The sequence below is a fragment of the Oryctolagus cuniculus genome, chromosome 17, assembly GCF_051225735.1.
Source record: "Oryctolagus cuniculus isolate XC-2025 breed Fujian yellow rabbit chromosome 17, ASM5122573v1, whole genome shotgun sequence".
NCBI lineage: Eukaryota > Metazoa > Chordata > Mammalia > Lagomorpha > Leporidae > Oryctolagus > Oryctolagus cuniculus.
The window spans coordinates 17712147-17732329 of NC_142883.1; the positions used below are offsets into that span (position 1 = coordinate 17712147).

Genomic DNA, 20183 nt, shown 5'->3' on the forward strand with positions numbered 1-20183 from the left:
GATCCGCACCCGCCGAGCAGGAAGGCCGGCGACCGCACGGTTTCTCCGCAGGCTCCAGGAGCGTCCCTCTCAAGACCCCACCCACTACCTCCGAGGACAGATTGCGCGTCCCTCCGCCCGCCCGAGTTAGGGACCCCATGCCGGCCTCTCCAGGCCGAAGTGGGGGGGGGGGGCGGGGGCGGGCGCGGCGCCAGGTGAGCTCTCACCTGGAGCGCGTGGGAGGGGGAGATGGGGCGGAGCGGGGGCGGGCGCGGGGCGGCCCCTCCCGCGACAGGGCGGGGCGAGGACAGCGGGGCCAATGGGGCCGGGGGCTCGGCGCCCGGGGCTCGGCGGGTGCCGCCCGCGCCGCACCCTCCCAGAGCAGCCCCCGCCCCGCACCCCCGGCGTGTTTAAAGCCCCGCGGGCGGCTGGTGGCGGCGCTGCGAGCGCCGAGCGGCGCGAGGAGATGCTAGAGGGCGCCGCGCCGCCGGCACCATGCGCCCCCCGGCCGCGCGGGCCCTGGCCGCGCTCTGCCTGCTGGCGCTGCCCGCCGCTGCCGCCACCGCCGCCTACTTCGGGTCAGTGCCCGCCGCACCCCCGGCCCGGCCCCTGCCCGTCTCCCGCGCTCCCTGGCCCCCGCGGGGTCTCGAACTCCGACCCGCCGCCCTGCGGGACTCAGCCCCCTTCGTGGTCCGAGGTCGCGCCGCGAGCTTGGTCTGGGGTGTCCGGGGCTCAGAGCCGATCGCACCTTCTAGCGTCCGAGGGTCACCGCGCCGGGGGTCAGCCCTGCCCGAGCTCCCGAACTCTGCGCGCGCCTTGGTCCCCATTCTGCCCGTCCAGGCATCGGCCGCGCGCTCGGACGCCCTCCGATCTTCCCTCGGGTGCCCTATCTGCCCCATCCCGGGCTCCGTCGGCTGCGGTCCTTGGCTCAAACCCCTTCCCCACCCTCCGCCGACGCACGGCGGAGCGCAGGCCCACGGGACTGGGTGGATGGGTATTGCCGGTGGGTCTTCTCCGAAGCGCTGGCATCCGAGGGCAGACCGTGGGGATGTGCGCGGGAGACGCCGGCGGACCCCGCGCGCTGCGCAGCCGGAGCGAGAAGGACCAGGCGAGGGAGAGGGGCGCGGGGGCAGGTCTGCGGCTGAGTGGGCGATCTCGGCTGGAGTGACCCCAGGAAGGGAGTGGGGCGGGAGCCAGGAGGGGGAACGGCGGCGAGGGCTACAGGGCAGCTGTTTCCGTCCCTCCTTGTCTGACCCTGGATTGCAGGGGCTGGGCGTGGGGGTGGTCGTGGTGGCAGCCAGCACGGCTAAGGCGCCTTCCTGCCCTCCGCCCAAAGCCGGCTGCATGGACGGACAGGCTGTTACGTTAGCCCTTGCCTGTTTCGGATCTTCACCCCAAGTCAGTTTACAGCCTAACTACAACCACAGGCGAGAGCGCTCTGGGTGCTGCTCTTGGAGGGGTGTGTCAGACGCCGCGGGATCCCAGGCTGTGGACTAATTTCCAGGTCATGACCCCTGGTTCAAAGGTGCCTTGGCTGTGGGCAATGGTCTGCCCTGAAAGTGTGGGGGCAGGGAGGAATCAGCCCAGACCCCAGCTCTGGGCTCAGCTTGTGGGTGACCTGGGAAGACTACTCGGTGTATGGGCCTCAGTTTCCCCTGTTGTACCAAGAGGCCATGTTTGGTATGACTGAGCCTAGTGGCCCTCCCCCAAAGCCCTGCCCCATACTAGCGTGGGTCTTGGCGGAGTCGTTTAACCCCTCTGGCGCTCCCTCTCTCCTCTGTTAAACGTCGGTATCAGGGCCTGTTTCATCCGAGGACCAAGTTGGGTCACGCCTAGGGCTGAGTAAGTGCTCAACTAACGCTTGTGACAATGGGTGTGGCTCAGCTCCTTGGGTTTCTGAGCTGGAACGGGGGGGGGGGGGGGAGAAATGGCACCTACATCCTCTTGGACACTGGCTCATTTGCACAACTCCTGTTCCTTTGGGTTTGCAGTGGGAGATGAGACTGAGGTGGGGGGGCTGGGATTCCAGGAGATCTGGGGCACCCTGGCTGGCATGTTGGAAGGGACAGATCTCAGCAGTGCACGGGGTTCGACTCAGCGGCTGAGTGAGGGATAGCCTTGGAAACGGCAGGGGAGATGGCCAAGTGGGCCTGGGTGAGGGCCAGGAGGCCTGAGTACTGGAGCCCTCTCTCCCAGATGGGAGCCCAGCTGGGCAGAGCCGACACGGCCTGCTCAAGTGGCCATCACCCTGGTTTGGGGGGCATGACCCACACTTGGCCCAAAATATAGAATTCGGGCCTCACGCAGTGAAGTGTGTGGTCTCAGAGAACAGAGGGGTTCAGCGGGAGTGGTCACTGAGGAAAGCCTCTGGGGACTCGGGGGAGCAGGCTTCCCCGTGTCCACCAGAGTCCACTGTCTGGAATTCATGCACACTTCAGTTAGAAGTGGAGCCGTGTGCTTCTCTCTTCCCCAGGTCATTTCCACCCGAAGTCTCTTTTCTGATTGTAACACGACTTTGCTTGCAACAGGAGGGCAGGTGACGCAGCCCATCCTCTAGGAGCCTGGAAATGGCAGGATCATGGGCCTCTGAGCCGGAAGTGACCCCCAGGAGCCCTGGCCCAACCCGCTGCTTCTTGCGGGTCCTGTGTTAGTCCCTCATTTTGCAGATGAGTCACCCCCGCCCGCGGCACAGAGAGCAGCAGGTGTTTCTGCCGCACTGGCACGAGCCTTAGCCTGGCTCTGCTGATGGCGACCGTGGGTAATCATTCATATCAAGTTCACAGTTCGCCTGCTCTCATCTGCTCTCATCTGCTCCTCAGATGAGCCGTGGAGGGCGGGCGCACGCCGTGCCCACAAGGAGACCGAGGGTCAGAATGGCTCCGTGAGTCACCCGTGACACACAGTGAATTAGTGGGGGAGGCAGGAGAGATTCCAGGTCCTGCCTCCTGTCTGGGTCCTCCCCTACAGCCAATAGCCTGTGTGACCTGGGGGTGGGGGACAGCTGCTGCAGCATGGCTCCAGGGTGGGTCACTCTTTCAGGCCACTTGGCATGGCTGGGCACGTGCAGCCGTGACGTCTCCCCTGCCCTCAGCAGTGAGACAGGATGCACTGTCCTGCTGGCCTGGTAGGTGGGCTTCAGAGGGCAGCATGGTGACCCTGGGACACAGGGTGGGACAGAGGTCAGGGCCAAGTTTGTCACAGCTCTGGAACTTTCTCTGTGGTCCTGAGCCAACTCACTTGTCTCCAGGGTTATGTTCCTAAGGTTCCCTAACCCTCCCTGGCCAGGCCCTGACAGAGTCTGATTTCTCGCCAGCCCCTGGTTTGGGATTTGGGCCGGGGGCTCTGCAGAGGTTAACGTCTGGGGTGCTTCCTGAAGGACGAGTCGGGCACGAGCCAGGCCTCATCACCCACTCTAGTCCTGATGCCAGCCCGGCAGCTCCGTATCTGGAAATGGCTCTTGCGACTGCAATTTTTAAAAATCGTGACTGGCTTTTGGCAGTGTTTCTGACGTGTGACTCCGCCCTGGTTGTTTCTTCTCTAGGGATAGTGCACCAATGTTTCTGAAAGCACAGACTTTGGAGTTCTGGGTTTGAATCCCGGCTCTGCTGGCTGCTGGCTATGTGGCTTTGGGCAAATGTCTTAACCTCGCTGAGCTGCGGGTGATGCCGGCCCCAGCCCCAAGATGTGAGGCTTCATTGAGACAGCAGATGAAGGGCCTGACACGGTGCCTGGCACAGACTCAGTGGTCAGTACACGTTTGCTCCAGATGGTTTGTGGGCTCCTAACCAGCTGCCCGGGCTGCAGACATATCATCACTGTAGCTTCATTTTTAAATTTGTTTTCCAAATCATGGTTACATACCAGAACACGCATGAGCGCACAGCAGGTTTTTGCAAATGTATACACCTGTGTGACACATTTGCGTGCACCCTCCAGGAGGACCTCTTGTGTCTCTCTGCAGTCACCCCTGCAGCCCCCGCACCGGCAGCAGCCCACCTCCTCCCTCTGCCTTCTCCGTTAGTCTGGCCTGTCTTAGAAGTTCACATAAACACCTCTTACAGGACACGGCCTTTTGTGCCTGGACCCTTGTGCTCAAGTAACATTCCTGCGATTCATCCATATTGTGATGGATCCCCATAGCTCATTCTCTTCCTTTCAAAGTCGTAGTCCAGTGTGTAGGATTGCCGATCCACTCACAAACAAATACACACCTGGGGTGTTTCCAGTGTTAGGCTCTTCCAAATAAAGCTAATGGAAGCACTCATGTGCCTCTCTCTCTGCTGGTTTTTTTTTTTTTTTTTTTTAATATTTATTTATTTACTTGAAAGGCAGAGTTAGAGAGAGGAGAGACAGAGAGAGGTCTTCCATCTGCTGGTTCACTCCCCAAATGGCCACAATGGCTAGGGCTGGATCAACCCAAAGCCAGGAGCCTGGATCGCCATCTGGGTCTCCCCATGGGTGCAGGGACTCAAGCACTTGGGCCGTTTTCTGCTGCTTCCCCAGGCACATTGGCAGGGAGCTGGATCAGAAGTGGGGCACGCAGGACTCCAACCTATTCTCATATGGGATGCCGGCATTGCAGGCAGCAGCTCAGCCTGCCGTGCCCATCGCCGGCCCCTGTGTACATCTCTCTTTGTGGGCTTATGTCTTCATTCCTCTTGGATAACTGCCAAGGGCTGGGCTGTTGGATCGTGTGGTAGCTAGACGTTTCACTTACAAGAACGGTCACTTTTCCAATGTAATTGTACCATTTTGCACAGCAATGTATGAGAGTTCCAGTCGCTTCACATTCCTGTCCACCATTGTCAGTCTTAATCTGAGGCCATTTTCATGAGTACATATTGTTATCTCATTGTGGTTTTCATCTTAATTTCCCCATTAACAGACGGCGTGTTGAACATTTTTTTCTTGTACATATCAGTCATTTGAATGTCTTTTGCATTGGGTTATTTGTCTTGTTATAGAACTCTAAGGTTTTTACTGTAGTTTGGATACAAGTCTTTATCAGAAGTACTGGCAGTGTTTCATCCCTGTCTCTGTCTTGCCTTCTTTTCTTATTGGTGACTTGGTCAGCAGACATTTCTAATTCTGATGAAGTCCAACGCATCAACTTCTTCTTGTATGTTCTGTGCTTTTTTGGTGTTTTATCCAGGAAATTGGTACCTATCCCAAAGTCAGGAAGATTTCCTCCTTGATTTTCTTCTAGAAGCGTCATAGTTTTAGCTTTCATACGTAGGTCCCGGGTTCACTGTGAGCTAATTAGTGTGCATGGTGTGGATAGGCACCTGTCCCAGTGCCGTTTGTTGAAAAGATGATCCTTTATCCACTGTCGTCATTGTTCCGAATCAGCGCACCCGCTGCGTGTGAAGCTTCTCCTGAACTCTCTATCCTGTCCCATTAATCCACACGTCTGACCTCATACCGACACCACTCAGCCTTAGTTACTGTAGCTTTACCGTAAGTCTTGGAAATAAGCGCTGTACATTTTCTAACTTTGTATTTCTTTTTCAAAATAATTTTGGTTGTTCAGGTCCTTTGTATTTTAGTATCAACTTGTCGGTATGCACACAAAAGCCTGCTGGGATTTGGGCTGGGATTTCCATGAGCCTGTGCATAAATTTATGGAAAGCTGGCATTCTGACAACACTGAGTGTGCCGACTGGGATCAGGCCACAGCTCTCTATTTAGGGACCTTAACATTTCCCTCGGCAGTGTTTGGTAGTTTTTGGTGTTCAGATCTTGCAAAAATTGTTTTCAGATTATTCCTAAGTGTTTAATATATTTGGATGGTATTAGTTCTATTATATATATAGTATATGTATATGTGTGCATATATATGTATATATATAAAGAAATTGAGAAAAACAGGATTTGGAGGGAAGAAATGTTACTGCTTTGGAGAGTGGAGTGAAAGCCAGACTCCATGGAGAACTGCCGTGTTTGGGAAGGAATTTAGGTGGGGGCCTGTCCCTGGCTGGGCCATGGCCCCTACCTGGCAGCTGGGATCCAGAGTTGCCTTCAGGGTCAAAGCAGCCCCTCGGCAGGTGCTGGTGAATTTTCTATGGCTGAGGAGAGGACAGAAAAGGGACCCCTGGACAGGCAGGGGACCCCTGGCCTGGAGTCTCCTAGGAAGACAGAGCTGGTGCCTTTGGGGTGATGTGCTCAGGTAGGTGTTGGGCTCGAGGGGAGGTGGGCCAGGTGCTGAGAGGATGATGTGTCCCCACACTCTGTGTCAGCCTGAGCAGGCCGGGAGATGGACCCAGGTCCCGGGACGGTGTCAGGAGCACTGAGCTTGGGGTCACACAGATCCGCATTCCAGTCCTCCACCTGCTACTTACTAAGAGATTCAGAGTTGGCCAGGTCTCCTGTCGGTAAAGGGGATGAATTTCTGTCTTGTAGGGTTCCTGAGAGAGTTAAATAACTGAATGGAAAAGTGCCAAAATGCCAGCCATATATAAGAAGCCCAAGAGACCTAGGGTTCTGCCTCAGATCATCTCAGGTTAAGGAGAATCTTTGGTGACATGTGTCCCTTCCCTGTGGCATCTTGCTCCCCGTCACCGTCCAATCCTGTGCTCTGTGTTTTGTGTGCATCAGCTCGTCACCATGGTGACCGAGGAGGCGGGCACTGGTGTGGTCATGAATGGAGGAAAGCTCAGAGAAGCCAGGAGCCTTGCCCAAAGCCACACAGCTGGTGGCTGGCAGCACTGTGATCTGAATTCTCGAGAAATCCAAAGTCAGCCTCTTCCTTCTCGCCTTGCGCTGCCTGCAGAGCCCAGCCTGAGGCTACCTCCCGGAGCAGCTCGGTGTCCACCACCCCCACCCCCACCCCCCCGCCAAACCTCCCACCCCACTGTCCACGGTCTTCCCTTGGCATTCACCCCCGGGCTTCCTGCACTGTGCATCCTGGACTCCCGGCTTGCTATACAAGTGGCACTTGTGTCTCCCGTCCACTCATGGCCACCTTTACGCACAGGGCGTGGGGGGCTGCCGCAGGTGGAGTCTGTCCACGCCCCTCGTGTTGTCATGGTCTGCAGTGGATGTCCCGGTGGGCAGTGCCTCCTCGCCTCCCCGCTCACCGCTGGCCTTTTCACTCCCCCGACCCCTCCCTGCGTGCCCATCACACCTGCCCCCTCACCGACTGCTTCCGCTTGGCTCTCCTGGGCTCACGCGACTTCCCCAAGGCCTGGCCAGCCCTGCACCACGCCCTGGCCCCCATCAGAAAGGGAAAGGAGAGCAACAGCGCCCCCATCAGACTACAGGAGTCACCGCAGGGGCCCGTGCTTCCAGGGCATTCTGGTGTCAGCAGAGATGAGCTGGGGGTCAGGCCCAGGACCCCCCCTCACTGGACAGATGAAGACTGAAGCGGCAGCAGCGGGGGTGGGGGGTGCTTCTTAAAGAGCCAGGGAAGACTTGCTCAGTCCTGGAAACTCCAGAGAGGCTGCCTGTAGGGCAAGCCCAGCTGGCTTCCGTCTCTTGATGTTGCAATCCCTTCGAGGCCAGATGCTCCCAAAGCTTCCCGGGGCTTAGAGAGGTAACAGGGCGCAGATGGCAGGCATAATGTGAGGTCCCCAGGAAGGGCTGGGCAGCACCTGTCATCAGATGCCTTGCGCACTGTTTTGCAGGAAGACACGCACAGGTTGGAGAAGTAAAGTCGATAATATTCTCACTTTGGCTAAGGTCAAAGCTCGCTGTGTTTTCCACACCTGTACAACAGAGTGGTAGCTTCCTGAGCTTCCTGGAGCTTGGAAGTGCAGATAAAACTAAGAACCTAGGCCGGCGCTGCGGCTCACTAGGCTAATCCTTCGCCTGCGGCGCCGGCACACTGGGTTCTAGTCCCGGTCGGGGCGCCGGATTCTGTCCCGGTTGCCCCTCTTCCAGGCCAGCTCTCTGCTGTGGCCCAGGAAGGCAGTGGAGGATGGCCCAAGTGCTTGGGCCCTGCACCCGCATGGGAGACCAGGAGAAGCACCTGGCTCCTGGCTTCGGATCAGAGCGGTGTGCCAGCTGCAGTGCGCCGGCCGTAGCGGCCATTGGAGGGTGAACCAATGGAAAAGGAAGACCTTTCTCTCTGTCTCTCTCTCACTGTCCACTCTGTCTGTCAAAAAAAAAAAAAAAAAAAAAAAAAACAACAACAACAACTAAGAACCTGGTCTGGTTCAGCTTTCAGCCCAAGTCACCTCGAGCGGCTGCATCCACACAGCTGTGTGTGCAAGCTGCATTTTAAGGAAAGACTGGGGCCCACTTCTCGGTAGCAAAGGGAGGTTTGGGTGAGGGTCAGAGGGGACCAGTCTGGCTCTCAAGGTGGGGTACCCCACAGAGGCTGCGCGTTCAGAGGACCCAGGATGTAACTGACCGGGGCCAGGTCTGTACTGCAAGAGAGCAGTTTGCGGGCTGGAGAGGGCGTGGCCCCTCCAGCCCAGCCCAGCCTTGTTTGGGCAAGTTTTGGGGAGCTGTAAGTGCTGGCCATTGAAGCATGGAGGGAAGGTGACAGCGAGCCAGCAGGGTAGGCCACGAAGAGGCTGAGGGAGAGCCCCAAAAGTGGCTACCGTGGCCTGTATCGGGCACAGCCAGGTAAGTGCAGGCACCCACATCTGAGCGCCAGTTTGAGTCCCAGCTACTGCACTTCACGTCCGCTCCAGCTTCCTACTAATGCACCTGAGAAGGCAGCAGAGGATGGCCCACGTGCTTGGGCCCTGCACCCCCACGGGAGACCCGGATGGAGTTCCTGGCTCCTGGCTGTGGCTTGGCCCAGCTCTGGCATTGCAGCCATGTGGGAGGTGAACCAGCAGGTGGAAGATCTCTCTCTCCCTCTCTTTCTGTTGCTCTGCCTTTCAAATAAACTAATAATTGCAGTGTCTGTGCAAGCTTCATGGGTCTCCTGAGAGCTTCCGGACTGGGAGAGGCTCTCAGACAGCGGTTATCGAGGGGAGAGAGGCGTGAAGGTTGGGCTGCATTAGCTTGGCAGGAGGGTGAGGAGTGGACCTGCCTGGCCTGAAGGGGGCCCCCGCTGCAGCCCCGGCTGGCTCTGTGTCCAGGTCGGCCCGAGGTGGGGCGATGCTCTGCTCCTGCCCACGAGGACCCGGCTGCCCTCCCGAGGGAGCCCTCTCCCGACTTCATCCGTGCCCGGGGCCTCCCCAGGTGCGCCCAGGGGCTGGCTCCTCCATCCGTTTGGGAGGTTCCTGCTGCCCCTGCAGCCCAGAGGAGGGGGCACAGAGGCAGGGAGGCCACTCCTGGGGCCTGCAGGACAGACTGGACGTGGACTCTGGGCGGTCTCTGCAGCCCACGGGACCGTCCGCGTCACAGAGTGACCACACTGACGGCATCCCCAGCCTGAGCCTGCCTCACCTCCCTCACCTCACCGTGGGGAAGACCAGAGCCTGGGGGCCTGGGGGGAGGGGTCTGTGGTTCCCTGTCCCAGCTGGATAACTTGCTCGGAGTCAGGAAGCCCAGGAGCCAGCCTCCCGTGGAGGGGCGGAGCTGGGACGTGGTGGGGGCGGAGCTGGGACGGTGGGGCCCTCACTGGAGCCACTGGCCTTTCCCTGAGATCCCCACCCCAGGCCCCTGCAGCTGCTCCTCCTCCAGTGAGGGCTGGAAGGAGCTTGTCTTTAGGGATCCCAGTCCCCTCCTCCCTGCTCCCCCTCAGCCCCAAACCAGGCTCCCACGCGCCACTGCCAGGGTCCCACACTAGCCTCTTTGATTTTCCCTCTGTCTCGCAAACAATGTTCTCAGTTGCTGCTATTGTATCAGACACTCACACTTTAGTAAGAATGGGTGGGTCACTTTTGCTGAAAGGGAACTGAGAACAGCAGCCTTCGGATCAGAGGGCCTCGGCGGCCACCTCTAGGGCTGCCCAGGGGATCCGAAGAGCCCCAAAGACTCCCTTAGCCTAAAGCCTGCCTGGCTGTGTTCCCGTCTGCTCCGACCTGTGCCGTGGCAATGGCTTGGTGGCAGCAATTAGGAGATATGGGGCACAGTCCCAGCCCTGCCACTAAGTCAGTGGTCCACCTTGGACAATAAAAACCTGAACGTCCGGGGCAGCAGACAGGTAAGAGCAGAGACCCACACAAGAGGCACACCTTGGACTTCTTCCCCCCTCCCAGCCCCCAGCCACTGCCAGGCAGAATCTCGGAGGGCGACAGGAATGGCGGGATCTGGACTCAGCCAGGGGCCTGGGGGAAGGACCCATGGTCTCAGACGTGGATAGGCCTGGGGTGGGGGGTGAGGGAAAAATCCTACACAAGTGTGGGCGCCGAGCCACCGGACCCTTGCATGCCAGGGACCGGGGCTTCCTCTTCGGGCTTCAGTCTTAGCCTAAGGAGAGGCAGAGACCGAGGAATTAGGGCGAGCTGTTCCCGCACAGATGGGGCACGGGCCGCGCTCCCAACAGCCCGGCGTGTGGAGATGCGGGGCGCCGTCGCTGATGCCTCCGGGTCTGGCAGACAGGAAGCGGGGCCGCCTGGGAGAGAAAAACCCACAGCTGGGCCGGGCTCGGGACGAGGCGCCGGGCGTGAGAGCTGCCGAAGGAAGGCAGGCGGGATCCGGGGTGGGGGAGCCCAGCGGGGAGGCCCGGGGGCGCGTGGTCCAGGAGGCCAAAGCCCGGGCGCCCTGCTGGAGGAGGCGGAGGAGGGAGGGGAGGATTCGAGGCTTGGGGTCGACGCGAGGAGGGGAATGACGCCTGGCCGTCGTGAAGCCGCGCTCTCTGAAGGCTGAGCGCCCGGGACCGGCGTGGCCGCGGTGGGGAGCCCCCAGTCGGGGAGCGCAGGGCGTGGGCCGGGGTGTGCGGGCGCGCATGTGTAGGGGGCTCGGCGAGGCCGGGACGTTGGAGATGAAAGCACAAAGGGCTCACTTACCATGCAAATGGCCCCGCCGCGGAAGCCTGTTATCGGCGCATCTAATGGGGTAGTGCGGGCGCCGACGCCCCAGGCAGCGCAAGACTTTCCTGGTTCCCAGGCAGCTGCTGGTGGTCGGCGTGGCCCTGGTGCCAGCCGCTGCTCCTGGCCCCTCCAGCCAAGAGTCCAGACACGCCGACACTGCCCGGTGCCCTGGAAATCCCCGCCTCGTCCTGGGTGAGGGAGGGTCCTGGAAGCAGGGAGCTGGGGGCACCCCCAGGTGTCTGACCTCCAGACAGCGCGGAGGGGAGCTTCCTCCTGCCTGCCCCACCTCCAGGCAGGACGGCCCTGGCTGAGGTCAGGCTCTCCCCCAGACCGTGCCGGGAGCTCCGCTCCGGCTGCCTGAGCCGAGCCAGCCCTGTTCAGGTCTTTTTCTCCCTCCACCTTGGAGTCTCAGGGGAGTTGGGGGGTGGAGTGGGGAGACTCCTGTTCCCTCCAGACTGAGTCTTTGGGGGGCTGTGTCCCAGCATCCAGTACACAGTAGGCGTTTAATAATGACAAACAACAGGAGCTTACCAGCGGCAGGGTAAACCCGTCGACCCAAGCCTGCCAGGGAGGTGCTGGTACCTGCATTTGCAGAGAAGGCGGAAAGAGGCAGAGCGCCTTGGCCACAGCAGCACAGCTAAGAGACGAAGGTGGGACTTGAACCCTGGCAGTGTGTCTCCTGTTGAGCTCTCCCATGAGCCCATGCGTACTTGTTGGATGGAATGGGCTGGGGGTAGGGGGATGGACATTCCTGCATAGCTGGGACCAGATTCCCAAGGCCAGAACAGCTTGGGGGCAGGAGGTGGTGACTGTTGAAGGGGGGTGTCCCCTGGGACGTCCCTGGGCTCTGGGGAGGAAAGGCTTCTGCTTCCTTCAAGGTCAGCCTCATGGGGCCGCGTTAGCCACAGCCATGGTCGAGGTGAGCGCCGGGCAGTGAGGAAGGCTGTGGGGAAGCCAGGGCCCGGCGTGGACAGAGGCGCTCTGGGGGTGAGGGGCTGGGTGAGATGCCGTCCTCAGAGGCACCTGGCGTTCATCAGCAGAGAGGAGGAGATGGCTGGGATGTCCTGGGCCGGCGGCATCTTGTTGTGTGGGGGTGGGGTATGGGCTGGAAACTGGCTACAGGGGGTTGCTGTTTTCCTATCAGCCTGGGTGAGCCCAGCTGGGGGAGTGGAGGTCCCAGGTGGTTCCGGAGCACTTGGGCTGGGCAGAAGCCCAAGAAACAGCTGCCCCTGCCCTCACACCCAGCCCAGAATAACAATTAGCAAGCCCTCAGGTTGTGTTCCTCTGGCCTGTAGTTCCGAATGCTGGTCACTTGCTTGGCTGATAGCGCCTCATCGGCTATGGGGCAGTGTCTTCTGGGGCCCCGGCATCGTGGTGCAGTGGGTTAGGCCACTCTATGCAACAGCGGTATCCCGCATCCCGTATCAGACTGCCAGTTTGAGTGCTGGCTGCTCTGCTTCTGATCCGGCTTCCTGCTGATGTGCCTGGGGAGGCAGCAGATGATGGCCCAAGTGCTTGGGTCCCTGCCGCCATGTGCCTTTTACCCCCATGGGGCTCAGCTAACGTGTGGGCAATTGAGAGTTCATGGTGGGACCCTGGCATGGGGTCCCGAGGCCTGGAAGCCAGAGCGTGGTTTCTTTCAGAGGAGAGAATCAGGCCAGCCGACCCCTGACTGGGCTGGCGCATTCTGAGGTCCAGAAAGAATCCAACCTGCCCTGGCAGATGCCCTCGGTGGGCACTCGAAGGAGAATTCGCTAGCACTACCTAGGGAAATCTATTGCTCATTTCCTTAGTTTGATGTCATGGCACCGCTTCTTCAGTCTGCAAGGTAGAAAGCAAACAAAAGGGAACTAGGTCCCGAGGTTCCCTCCGCTGTCCTCAGAGGCCCCGTGGGGACCCCTGAGGCAGTGCCAGGGAATCTTCTTTGGGAGCAGAGCTGGGTGGACCAGGGCCCAGCGTAGCCTCAGGCCTGTGTGCGGTTGACTGCCTTTCCTGGCCATTAATCACCACTTAGTGCCATTACTGCTAATAAAATTAACCGACTTTATACTGGACTCCCGGAGCCATCAATCTCAGGGTCTATTACACGAAACTGAGAACAGCAGAGAGCTGGAGTGGAAGTGGAGCAGCCAGGACTCGAATCGGCGCCCATATGGGACGCCAGGGCCACAGGCAGAGGCTTAGCCTAGTGTGCCACAGCGCCACTCTTGTGTGCTCTCTTAATTCGCTGTCCAGATTCCAGGGACAGGCCAGAGGGGGTCATGTGATCACCATCAGTCCAATCAACAAAGCAGGGCAGTGAGGTCGTACTGTATGAAATGAGTGACAGGGAACCCATGGTCACCACGTAGGTAGAAGGAACAGGTAGGCAGCCGCCCCAACTGCCATCCACAATAGCCATTTAAAGGGCTTAGGAGCAAGTATGGTAACATACACATGTTATGTGACAAATATCATGTTGATGCATTGTATAATAGGACCTATGATGCATCGATGATGATAGGATGGCAGTAGCTCCTTTCAAAATAGCATTTGACACAGGCCTGGAGAGATGCGCAGCCCCATTGGCCAAAGTTCCTGTCACTCCTGCTTGTTCTCCCATCTGTCCATCAGCTCCTCCTGGGGAGGTCCCAGTGTCTAAGGCCCAGGGGTTGTGTGAGCAGAAGCTGCCCCTGAGCCCCGCCCCTGGCAGGGGGAGGAGGACACGTGAGGACCCGAGGGATGCAGCCGCCTGGCCGCCCTCCACACTGCCCTCCTCGGCCTCAGGGGACGCTGGTTCTGCCCTGGACCTGCCAAGGGTCAAGTTCTGAGGGTTTCCTGCCAGGCTGCAGGGAGGAGTTTGGGTGTAGGCCTGGTGGACTGGAAATTTACCCATTTGCCCCCAGATTAATGATTAACGGGCCCCTGCCCTCACCCTGTCTGGGAGGGGAGCCCAAGGCCAGGCCGGGCCCAGCGGAGCCTGATAACATCAGTCTCAGCTCGGAGGGTTCCGAGATACGTGCCACACCGGGCTGGCTGCACCTGACGGGCTGGCGGTCCACGGGCGCTTTCTGGGAGCACCTGGGGCCAGGCTGGGCCCCACACCCTCGGGGGAGCCTTCCTGCTGCTGGGGCAGGCAGAGAGGGCGTGGCACGCAGCCAGATGTCCTGGCTAAGGCAGGTGGCTGCAACCAGAACTATGTCCTCATTGGCTCAGTCCCACAAGGGCCCCCCAGCCTCTGAGGGCTCTTGTCCTCACCGGTGGCACGGGGGTCTCCATGGCAGATGCCACACCTGAACAGGGGCCCGGAGAGCCTTTGCCTGCCTCCTCCTTTGCCCCTTTCCCTCCGCGAGGCTGGCATGTTCCAGAAAGGGGTGCCTTCCCTGGCCCGGGCCCTGGAAGGGTGTGAGTGCCCCCTGCCCTCCACCCCGCACACACTGTGGGCATGCGGCGTGGGAGAGGAGGAGCTGTGGACCAGTGCTTCTCAGAGACTGGAGGGGGGGGGCTCTGATTCTAGAGCTCCCACTGTTCTTGCGTGAGCTGGGCCTGTCACTCACAAACCCTTTGTGTGGACGGAAGACGGACTCTGCCTGGTTAGGAGGCGAAGCCTGGGAAACCCCAGTGTGCACCCTGGCCCGCCATCCTCCCCGCGAGCCTGGGAGGGCTGCAGGGCTGCCCTGTGCACTCGGCAGAGGAGAAAACCAGGCTTCGCCATTGCCCAGCTGGGAAGCGACAGAGTCAGGCCTAGAACTCGGCAGAACGGGTGGGCTTCCGAAAGGGAAAGCCGAAGCCCGGCCTCCGTGGCCTGGGGGGAGTCCAGCTTCCTCCCTTCTCGGACTGCCCTCCCTGCCTCTTCCCCCGGGGTTCCCCAAGCGACAATCAGCACCAGGCGCCTGGCAGACGGGGGCTGGGGGTCTCTCTGGGTGGCCGAATGGGTCTGGTTGGCTTTGGGGTTACCTGGGCAGCAGCGCCACGTGAGGAAGGGAGGGGTATCGGCGTCTCCCCTGGGTGTCTGCCTGCGTCTCCAGCCCCTCTTGGGCAGGCGGCTCCTGGGTGTAAGCAGCGGCCCATGCCACGTGCGTGTTTCCCAAATGTCCCTGCTCACAGACGCTGCCCAGGGCGAGGTGGTCAGTATGCCGATTCCCAGGCCCCGCACCAAACCAACAGAATCAGGATGGCCAAGTGTGGGTCCTGGGAACCTGGCACCCTGGGGGCTAGGATGGGCAAGAAGAGCAGAGACTGATGTGGTAACAGGTTGAGGCTCTGCACCAAACCTTGTCCAAGCGCCTTGGCTTCCCACGCTGTAAAAAGGGGATGCAGCCGCTGAGGCCGGCCTGCCGCCCAGGAGGGAGATGCTTGGAGCCCCCAGGAAGCCCCCCCATCCCCAGGGCTCTGCACCCTTGGTCCGCACCCACTGTGTCCCCCGAGGCTCATCCCCTCCCTCCTCTCATCCCTTCCAGCTTGACCGGGCGCGAGGTCCTGACGCCCTTCCCCGGCCTGGGCACTGCGGCGGCCCCGGCACAGGGGGGCGCCCACCTGAAGCAGTGCGACCTGCTGAAGCTGTCCCGCCGGCAGAAGCAGCTGTGCCGGCGCGAGCCCGGCCTGGCAGAGACCCTGCGGGACGCCGCGCGCCTCGGCCTGCTCGAGTGCCAGTTCCAGTTCCGGCAGGAGCGCTGGAACTGCAGCCTGGAGGGGAGGACCGGGCTGCTCAAGAGAGGTGGGGCCCAGGGCTGGGTCGGCGGGGGAGCCTGGGGTTATGAGGGCCTGTGGAAGGCCAGGGTGGGGAGGCAGAGAGCTAGGGAGACCCCAAAAAGGAGGAGACCCAAGCCCACTCCTGGGAGCCCGCTGATGAGACGGTGGTCCCCTGTCACCTCCCTCTGCCTCCTCCACGTGCCCACATGCGCACACACATGCACACGCACACGCACACGCATGAAACGAAGTGCAAGCACGTGCAAGGGAGGCTGAGAGGTAAGAACTGGCCAGACCGTACGAGGCCGCTGATGCTTCGTTCATGCATTCCCCCGTCTCGGCTCATCGCGTCTGTGGATCCATCACTCCCTCCTTCCTTCCCGTTCCCACCCAGCCCCCTCGATTCTTCCTAGGCCCCTCCACGCCTCCACCCACCCCTCCGCTCAGCATCTCGGGGGAGGGGCCCACAGTGAGCCAGACACTGTGCTGGATGCTGGGGGAACAGAGCTGGAGCAGGTGCCCTCTGTCCACGGCAAGCACACCGTCCAGGCCACCGCATCACGGGAAGGGGTGGCGATGGGAGCTGTCACGGAAGTGCAGAGATGGTGATGGGGGTGGCGGGGACAGCCGGCCCCGCCACAGCAAGGAGAGAGAGGGCTGGGCTGGGCTGATGGCCTGCTTCTGTCTGTGTCTCCAAGTGTCACCAGCAGCACAGGTACACTGGAGAGCAGGTGGGAGGCAGGGCCGTGGGAGGCCGGATGTGGGCCCGGCCTCAACTGAGTGCAGCGATGGTCCTGGAAGTGGGGGCGGGGCGGGGGATGGTCAGTCTGGGACAAGTGGGGCAGGAGGGCCAAGGCCACTCTGTCACCGGCCAGCCGCACAGTGGCAGCAGCAGGAAGTACCTCTCAGGGGGAGGGGGTCTCGGAAATGGGTTGGTCCGACTCGGCCCATGTGCACGGGAAGTTGTTGAGGCTGCTTGGCCCCGGCTCTGCCCCCGCCCGGTGCCTGGGTCACTTCTCCAGAATTCTCCATGTGCGCTCAGTGAGGACAAGACGGTGGCCCTGTCCTGGTGCCCTCTGGGATTCTGGGTACATCCCCCGTAGTGAGTTTGGAGGTTCCTTTTACACGACAGTGGCGGCCTGAGTGGCAGGGAGGGTGACAAGGACGCTTGCCCAGAGCCCTGTCCTCAGTTCATGACCCCTCGCCCTGCTCTCATGCCCCACCCCCCTGCCCCCCAGAGGGCGGTGGATGGCCTCTGACCTTCCTCCCCTCCCTTCCTCCCTCCCAATCCCTGCCGCGGGTGCCCGGCACAGGCTTCAAGGAGACGGCCTTCCTGTACGCAGTGTCCTCGGCCGCCCTCACCCACGCGCTGGCCCGGGCCTGCAGCGCCGGGCGCATGGAGCGCTGCACCTGCGATGACTCCCCGGGGCTGCAGAGCCGGCAGGCCTGGCAGTGGGGCGTGTGTGGCGACAACCTCAAGTACAGCACCAAGTTTCTGAGCAACTTCCTGGGACCCAAGCGAGGAAGCAAGGACCTGCGGGCACGGGTGGACGCCCACAACACCCACGTGGGCATCAAGGTGAGCACGTTTCCCACCACCCAAGGTGCCCTCCGCCTCCAGGGAGCCAGGTCTGCGGGGGGCCCGCACTCTGCTCCCCAACACACACGCAGAGTCATCCCGGGATGAGCTGCGTTCTTCAGCCAGCATTCCCTGGCCATCTGCGCTGGACCGCTGCTGGCTGCCAGGGCACCCTCAGGGGCTGGGCAGCAGCAGGAGCCCGGCTTGGGGCCAGGCCCCGGGAAGCAGGAACGTGTTTGGACGGGGGTCCCAATTTTTTTTAAGATTTATTTATTATTAATTTGAAAGGCAGAGTAACAGGCAGAGGCAGAAAGAGAGAGTGAGGTCTTCCATCCGCTGGTTCACTCCCAACATGGCCACAACGGCTGGAGCTGTGCTGATCTGAAGCCAAGAGCTAGGAGCTTCTTCCGGGCCTCCCACACGGGTGCAGGGGCCTAAGGACTTGGGCCATTTTCTACTGCTTTTCCAGGCCATAGCAGAGAGCTGGATCGGAAGAGAAGCAGCCAGGACTTGAACTGGCACCCATATGGGATGCCGGCACTGCCAGGCAGCAGCTTTACCCGCTGTGCTGCAGCGCCAGCCCCTGGGGTCTTGATTCTAAGGGCTGCACCTGCTGAGGGTCCTAGAAGCCAACTTCCTTTGAAAGCTTTGATCTTGGGCAACCCCAACCCTCCCACACTGCATGAATGGAGGAGGCCCAGAGAGGGGAGGAACTTAGCTAAGGTCACACAGCAGTGGAAGAACTGGGGAACAAAAGTACTGAAGAGTGTTGGGGTGAGAAGGCTGGGAGAGGCCAGCGTTCCAGTTTGTCAGGAACTGAGTTCTGTGTTCTATGGTGGGTTGTGTAGACCAGAGCTCCTGTGTTCTGTTGCACAGGTTGTCTACTCCACAAGAACTCCAGGTCAAGGGGAGGAGCTGGGCACAGATGGGTCCACACTGCTGTCCCCAGGGCAGGCACACTAGCCCAGGGCTGCCTCTGCCTGCTTCCTACCTCCAGGGTGGCCCCTGGGCCCTGGGCTCTGACCACGCCTCCCTCCTGCCTCTCCCCTCAGGCTGTGAAGAGCGGCCTCAGGACCACGTGTAAGTGCCACGGCGTGTCGGGCTCCTGTGCGGTGCGCACCTGCTGGAAGCAGCTTGCCCCGTTCCGCGAGACGGGCGAGGTGCTGAAACTGCGCTATGACTCAGCTGTCAAGGTGTCCAGCGCCACCAACGAGGCCTTGGGCCGCCTGGAGCTCTGGGCCCCCTCCAAGCCAGGCAGCCCCGCCAAGGGCCTGGCCCCCCGGCCCGGGGACCTGGTCTACCTGGAAGACTCGCCCAGCTTCTGCCGGCCCAGCAAATACTCTCCCGGCACGGCGGGCAGGGTGTGCTCCCGGGAGGCCAGCTGCGGCAGCCTGTGCTGTGGGCGGGGCTACGACACGCAGAGTCGCCTGGTGGCCTTCTCCTGCCACTGCCAGGTGCAGTGGTGCTGCTACGTGGAGTGCCAGCAGTGCGTGCAGGAGGAGCTGGTGTACACCTGTAAGCACTAGACCTGCTGCCCAGGCAGCCAACCAGGCGCGGCCAGGGCTGCCTTTGGTGCCTGTCCAGCAGCCCCTCTGGGCGGGCATGCCCGGCACGCACACACACACCGAGGGATGTGCCAACGCCCGTGAGCGGGCAGCTCACCGTCCCTGGCCAGCTTTTTGTCTGCCCGCAATCCCAGCAGTCAGCAAAGGGAAGCCAAGCCCCATCCCTGAAGCAAGGGCCCCCAACCTCGTGGAGAACTGGGAGCCAGAGGCAGGAGTGGAAAGGGAAGCGAATGAGATAAGGGAGACCACAAGGAGGGCAGGACCAGGTTCCGGGGGCGGGGGCTCTCCCTGGGACGCATGCTGGCAGGTGCACTTTTGGGCTGATGACGGGAGCCAAGGTGGGCGTCAGCTGGTGTGGGGCGGTCTAGCCCCCAGCCCTGCTCCAGTTGCAGGGAGCTCTGGGTGCCCCACACCTTCTCTACCCCTGTGGCTTCCCTTCCCCTGTCATGGGCAGAGAGGCCAGGGGGAAGGAGCTGCTTATATGGAGGAAGGAAAACTGTCTGGGCTCGAGGGGACCGCGGCCAGATTCGTGCCTGGAAACCCTGGGTTAAATGGGCCCGCACTGAGGCCTTGCTCCTGTCTTGGAGTTACCCACAATAAGGCCAGCCGTGGAGGGAGCGCAGTGGGGAGAGCCAGTCCCCAGGGTGTGCAGGGAGAGGGCGACCTCCCCCGACTTTCCCAGCCCAGAGAAGGAGGACAGTCTCCTGGCACCCAGCAGGCAGGGGCCAAGCTCAGCTTCTCAGCCTGCTCTGGGGTCTGCTCCGTGGCCGAGGCCCGCCCGGGCTGGGAGACCCCCGGCGCGACTGAGGTTTGTGCTGCGGGGCGGTGGGCTCCTCAGTCAGAAGCGACTGCTCCTCTAACGCGGGCCTGGCGCCGGCTGCAGCTGTCCGGTGCTGAGCCTCGGCCGAGCCCGGCGCCTCGGAGGCCCCTTATTTCCCAGCAGCCCTTACCTTGTCCTCATGTGGGCTCCGACCTGAGGACCGGAAGTGACTTCGCAAACTTCCTCAGCTCCCGTGGCCGTTTCCTGTGCCACCTGCCAGGGCCACGTGCAGGAGGGAGAGAGCGACTGGCACAGAGGTGGCCCCGCCTGGGCCGGGCGCAGGGCCCCGCTGAGCAGCACACGCCTCTCTGGCACTGGACAGAGGCTGCGTCGGGGTCACTTTGCTGTGTGCTTGCCCAGAGCAGGGCCCAAGGCCAGCTGGGAGGAAGTGACCTCCTCCGGGAAGCCCCTGGCTGCTTGGCCGGCCCTGCCGCGCCCTCTGTCAGCTTCCGCTCTCGCTGAACCCGGTGGTGCTGACCCTCGGCTTGAACAGGAAACTCCAGCCTCGCCGAGGGCTCGAAACCTCGTCCGTGGCAGCTCCAGGGGCGGGAGGAGCTGCCTGGCTCTGGTGGGTCAGGCCTGGGGCATCTGGAGGACCTTGGATGACCGGGGCTCAGCGCAGGAGGAGACCTCTCTCACTCCACTGCCTGTGCTCACCCAGGTGGCTGGTGGGAGAAGAGTCAAGGACTGCTTTTCTA

The 20183-nt window shown here is 61.3% G+C and overlaps 1 protein-coding gene across 1 annotated transcript; it reads left to right on the forward strand.

The window, feature by feature from the left end:
- Positions 1-407: 407 nt before the first annotated feature.
- On the forward strand, positions 408-18771 carry WNT9B (Wnt family member 9B). Its single transcript, XM_051825039.3, has 4 exons — positions 408-557; positions 15290-15546; positions 16835-17100; positions 18153-18771. Exons 1-4 carry the CDS (start codon positions 475-477, stop codon positions 18624-18626), a joined length of 1080 nt encoding a protein of 359 aa, XP_051680999.1. The 5' UTR covers positions 408-474; the 3' UTR covers positions 18627-18771.
- The last annotated feature ends 1412 nt before the right edge of the window (positions 18772-20183 follow it).